This window comes from Hordeum vulgare, chromosome 5H (assembly GCF_904849725.1).
Source record: "Hordeum vulgare subsp. vulgare chromosome 5H, MorexV3_pseudomolecules_assembly, whole genome shotgun sequence".
NCBI lineage: Eukaryota > Viridiplantae > Streptophyta > Magnoliopsida > Poales > Poaceae > Hordeum > Hordeum vulgare.
The window spans coordinates 82,975,114-82,980,899 of NC_058522.1; the positions used below are offsets into that span (position 1 = coordinate 82,975,114).

Sequence of the window (5,786 nt, forward strand, 5' to 3'; positions counted from 1 at the left end):
ATGATCTAGCCGAGTCTGCGAGGACCACTAGTAGAATTTCGCAGAATGTAGTTGCATGTGGGATCGACTACATCAACAATCACATGGACATTTGTGCCGACAAGACCATCATGTCCTCCATCGTGACCAGGAAGATATTCGATGCTGACTTCCACAATTCCATTATGTGGGAAACATTTTGCCACACATGGTGATTTCAAGCTCACATTGAAATAATTTGTGAGTGTTTTCACTTCCAGCTGTTTTCCTTCTACATGATGTGATTTATCGCAGTTACATTTTATCAGTTGTTTTAGTACATTTTATGGGATCTATTCTTAGACAAAAGTGGCAAATTTATTGAAACTAACATGGCAACTTTTACTCGAACATGATGTCACCTTCATTGTGACATAGATGGCAACTACATTCAATTACACATGACAACTACAACTCAATTTATTATAAAACGGGCACCAACTTGTCTTCGACGTGGTTTTAGATGATCAAAGGTTTCTTGTTCATTCATCTAATTTTTATGGCAAGTTCACTGCATAGCACATGGCAACTGTAACCATATCTTTTCCATGTTAAGCCCCCTTCTTTTGTTGCGGATCATGTTCCCCATATTCCAATCCCTTGCACCAAATAATCTAGTTGATAAGTGTGGTCACCACCACACCACATGCACTGACCTCAAGCACCAACGGTTCGAGGTGCTTGAATCACTTCGTTCAGGAGATGATACCATCCTCACTTCCCATGTTGATTTCTTTATCAACATCCTCAAAGAAACATGGAACCGTCATCACGGAAGCTCAAATGTCCAGAGCAGTCACTTCCCAATCGAGTATGTCTTGACCACCAAGCAAGGCAACGGGTAAGGCATTTTTTACGCAACGTCCTCTATGTTTTTACCTTGAATGATTCTCAATTTTCCTGAATGTTTCTGTTTGTTTGTTTGCCATGTGTTCAACTGCCCTTTTTTTGTTGCAGGTATGATTGTGGCTATCACATGTTGGAATACCTTGCAAAGTGGCAAGGAATAAAGGTTCCTTCCATCAGAAAAGCATGTGTAGCTGAGCTCCATAAAATCTTGACGTGGAACTGGGTGACGAATGGAGATTTCAACAAGCGGCCTTCACCATGGGATTTCATTGAGGAAGCTGTCAAACCCGCCCGCAAGAAGTACAAGTGATCACGTGGTGGTTGATCCCCCCGACTACTTTACATTTTGTGCCGGATGAATGTAAGGTATCGTCCGCTCTTCGAAAACCATGTACATGTGCTATGTTTTGTCTTTTGATGTAACCGTACTTTTTAGCGATGGCTTTTGTGCCCCGTTTTATCATGTAATATAAGTGTGCAACTGAATCTGTTTAGGTATAACAACCAGTATCTTATGGTTTATCTTTGTGTTGTGAATGTTCATACCAATGTGAAAGTGCGTTATATCGACTAGAGGTGGGGTGAATAGGCGTTTTTTACAAATCTTCACTAAGGAATTTCTATTCGAGGAATTTTCTAAGTGAAGAAATACTTGCAGTAGAATAAGTACTGAGGTGTAAACATAACATGGCAATAGCATGATCGTCACGATGAAATGAAACATACACAGTATGCGAGTGGCGTGAAACAAGACAAGCAGGTGAGAACCAAGGTGACTAAAGAATTTGAGATGAGGAAATATAGAAAGTCTATAGTCAAAGTCTTCAAATAGTAACGATCAATTTCATGAACAGGTATTGGAGGAAATGAAAGAGTTGAGGAAATAGAACCAGGTGCCCGATGAAGACAATGATTTGATGACCTAGTTCCAATTGCTATGATAGTTGTATGTCTAGTTTGGAGTAGCTTGGAATTTAAATCAAATGACACACAATCCTTACCATATTCTCCTTGAGCTAAGGGTACACAAAACTCACCCAACACTTGTGGTAAGTCTTCAGGGAAGACTTCCAAACCCTTACAAACTTGGTCACTGGGTAATCCACAATTTCCTCTTGGATGGTCTAGACCATGACGCCTAGCCGTCTGGCAGATACATAGTCTTCAAAGACAACAAGCGTCGGTTCCACACATGAACAATCTCTTCAGTGATGCTGAATCACTTTGGGTTTTGGTATTGGCTTTTTGGGTTTTTCCTTGTTTATTATTTTCTCTCAAAGTCCTCAGAGGATGGGTTGCTCTTAGATGACAAGTGTCAAGTTCTCTCTCGGAGCAGCCAACCAACTAGTGGTTATGGTGGGCGACTATTTATAGCTAGGGTGCAACCCGACATGATATGACATAAATGCCCCCAATGATATGACCGTTATGTGGATAAGATAGTTTGGGATAGCTGACGCTAAGCACAACATATTCCTCACGATAGGCAATTCCCACAGGAAAAATCCTAACTCCATAGTAAGAGTAATTTCCTCACAGACCAAAAGAACTTCGTCTCTGTCACACAAGAAACTGACTAAACTACAAGAGATTTCGAAAGGCTTCTCTCAAAGGATTGGCTATGTGTAGGCTTTGAGATGAACATCACTTGGAAATTTTTCTTAGTATTACCTCGAGCCCCTTTAATAGTACGGTGTTCCTATGACTCAAAAGAAGTAAATGAAACTACAAAACAAAAGTGTTCATGCTTCATTATGCTCATATCAGTATCTTCAAGGACACACCAATTTCCTCACTCTCAAAGTCTTCAGGAAAATATCAAAGTCTTTAGTTGAAGACATTCATTTTTATGGGTCGAGTTTCTTCGAATATATCAAACTCCTCAGAGACTTATAGAGCGTGTTTACACTCACAAACACATTAGTCCCTTAACCTATAAGTCTTCAATACAACAAAATCACCAAGGGGCACTAGATGCACTTACAATCTCCCCCCTTTTGGTGATTGATGACAAATAGGTTATGTTTTCAACAGGGATAAATATATAAAGTGTAAGTACCGTGTTTGAGGAATTTGATAGAAAGATATAGACAAACTCCCCCCCCCCCCAAAAAAATGTGCATATTTGAGGAATTTGCTTTGGACTGTAAATGCACATTGTAGCTTAAAATCATGGAGATCTCCCCCTATATCTTGGAATCCATACACGCATTTAACATATGTCTTGAGGAAATTGAAATGCATGATGAAAAATGGTGTCTAACAAAATTCAGCAAGCATGCATTAATCAACATGAGGAATAAGCAAGAAGAAAATAGTTCAAAAGAGTCAGAACACCACCAGACTTAAGTTTACAACTCATACAACCAAACACCTCACAAGAATGAGAGTTGCAACTTAACAAAAATATCCCATTTATAGAGACCCATTTGAAGACTAACTCAAATTTCTCCCCCTTTGTCATCAAGTGACGAAAAAGGGATGAAACTGAGGACTAATGCCCCTAAGTAATATCATCTTGATGGTGGTGGAGGAGCGCCATCATTGTCGCGGTCGTTTGTCGATGCAGGGCCCACAACAGTGTCGTCGAGGTCCTCAACTTCATCCCTCGAGCGTGCTGAAGAAAATGAGCTTGTAACTCTTTGGTGGATACGACCAGCCAAAGTCGTGCTGAAAGTCCATCTCTTCAAGTTCTTCAGGAGTCTTGAGATGAGACAAAATGGCCCATGTGTGATCAAAGATTTCGTGTAGATAGTAGTGATTCTTCCTCACAGATATATGCGTGACAGTCATATTACGAAGAATTGCACCGAACAGACGTTTTACCCACTTGTGGTTGCGATCGACCTTCTGATGAAGACTTAGAAGAAGCTAGTGATTGGTCATCACTCATGGGGCAGTTTTCGAGGATGTTGTGCTGAAGCTTTTGCTGCAGAATATTTAGCTCGTGTCGTGTCATCATTGGTGCAATATGAAGTAGTTGGATGAAATAGACCATCCAGAGGGTGTGATCCTTCATCAATGACAGTTTTACTTTTTTCCTTCCATCGAGGAACATGTATTCTTGATGGCTTCAATTGTGGGTAGAAAACTGAAATTGTTGTGAAAATCTGCTTGATAAGGAATTGAGGATCTTACCGTCATGAATTTCATAATCCAGGGAGCATATGGCTTCAATTCAAATGGTGATAAGGCAATGTTGGCCAAAGTCCTCATGAAGAAATCATGAAGGTTGATGGGAATCCCATGAATGATATTGAACAACAGATTCTTCATGATTCCCACCACACGTTCTTATCCAGAATTGTGACCCTTAATAGGACCAAGGGTTTTGGTCAGTATGCGATACACCGTCCTGGGCACATAGAGAAAATCCTTCACTAAGAAGGTTGTTTTGGGAGCTTGGCCTGGTGCCAAAGGCTTCATCAACACTTGCATCAAATGGTTTGGTAGTTCACGATCATCATAACTGCATCTTGCACTTTGTGAGGGAATACTGACTGGGACTACATGAAGTAATTCTATAGTTGGGGAATGAAATGTGTATCTTCAGTCATCCATTCAAGTATCCATGTGTTGATATCCCGTGCTTCACCATATATGTGAAGTGTTGCATAGAACTGAAGAATGAGTTCTTAATTCAATCATAAATATCAACACTAAATGGCAAGAGTCTAGCTTCATGAGGAACGTCGATGACTGGGAGAAGCAAGGGATGGAGTCGATATCTGTGGGAGGAATATGATGGTGCTCGAAGATTTAGTCCTTCTCAAATAGAACAACACCGTAGAAGTTGATCTGGGTTGAAGTCTAGAACCTTTTGCACCTAATTCTTGGAGAATCATAGGGTTTTTCACTCGTGAAGAAATGATGTTCATCATAGAAATTATCCTTGCTAAATTTTGGTCATTTTGTGCCTTTCTACGGCTGAATAGGCTTGGGCTAAAGATTTGGCTTGAATCGCCTTACAATTCCTTTGGGCACAATAGTTGTTTCAGGAATTTGAGGAACAACTGTCCCAACAAGTACAAAATGAGGATTTTGAACAAAAGTTTCTTCAGCAGTCCGTGTGTTGATATCACAAGCGGCATTTTCATCAGGAATGGGATGAGGAATATGGGTAGCAATTTCTTCAGCCATGATCTGTCCTCTCTGAGTATTTTGGTCAACAGATTCTTCAGCTGATGCAACTGGTATTTCCTTCGGAATAGACTTCATCAAAGTTGAATTGCATGCACACCGTGTATGAATTTCTTTAGTCTGGACAGGAGACTGAGGATTCTTGTTGGAGCGGGTTGTTCATTAGTGAATTTGGGTGTGCAGTTTCCCAATATTCATCATTTATCACTAGGGTGGTGCAGCCAATGTCCACATCCTCTTCAATTTCTTCAACACCAACCCCTTCAGCAGTAAACTAAGGCTGGGGCAATGATACCTAAGGGGATGAAGCAGCTGCATCCACCTCAAGTTCTTCATCAATCGGATCTGAGGAAGCAGCAGATCGATTTTCTTAATCCTATGTATCTGGGGTGACATAATCTTCACGAAAAGTACAATTTCATATGAAGGTACATAGGAGATATGTGTTGCATCAATAGGCACACTTGAGGAACTAGGAAAAATCTTCAATCTCTTTGCTTTTAACGACTCTGCAGAGGAAGATGCCTTTCTCTTTCACGTGGCTTCCTTTTATGTAGCCCTCATTTTCTTCGCTTCTGATGCAGAAGGAAGTGTCACTCTATTCACCTTTGAAAATTTTGCTGGTGGAGCAGAGGGTGAAGGTAATACAATTTCTTCCGGCACGACTAATGCAGTCGTCTTGATAGGTGCAATTTCTTCAGGCGCAACAGTTCCTTCAGCTGGCCTAACAATTTCTTCACGTGCAACAATGGATATTTCTCTGGCAGTTTCTTTAGGAG

The 5,786-nt window shown here is 40.6% G+C and overlaps 1 protein-coding gene across 1 annotated transcript; it reads left to right on the forward strand.

Annotated features, from left to right (window-relative positions):
• Positions 1-226: 226 nt before the first annotated feature.
• Positions 227-1,389, forward strand: LOC123398747. The gene is made up of 2 exons (XM_045093204.1): positions 227-859; positions 976-1,389. The coding sequence occupies exons 1-2, from the start codon at positions 567-569 to the stop codon at positions 1,175-1,177; spliced, it is 495 nt and encodes a 164-aa protein (XP_044949139.1). The 5' UTR covers positions 227-566; the 3' UTR covers positions 1,178-1,389.
• Positions 1,390-5,786: the final 4,397 nt, after the last annotated feature.

What these genes read in the sequence shown, in the direction of transcription:
- LOC123398747 (XM_045093204.1), top strand. Translation starts at nt 567, where the DNA reads ATGTTAAGCCCCCTTCTTTTGTTGCGGATCATGTTCCCCATATTCCAA. An exon ending in ACCACCAAGCAAGGCAACGG is followed by an intron (nt 860 to 975) that starts GTAAGGCATTTT and finishes TTTTTGTTGCAG; the next exon opens with GTATGATTGTGGCTATCACA.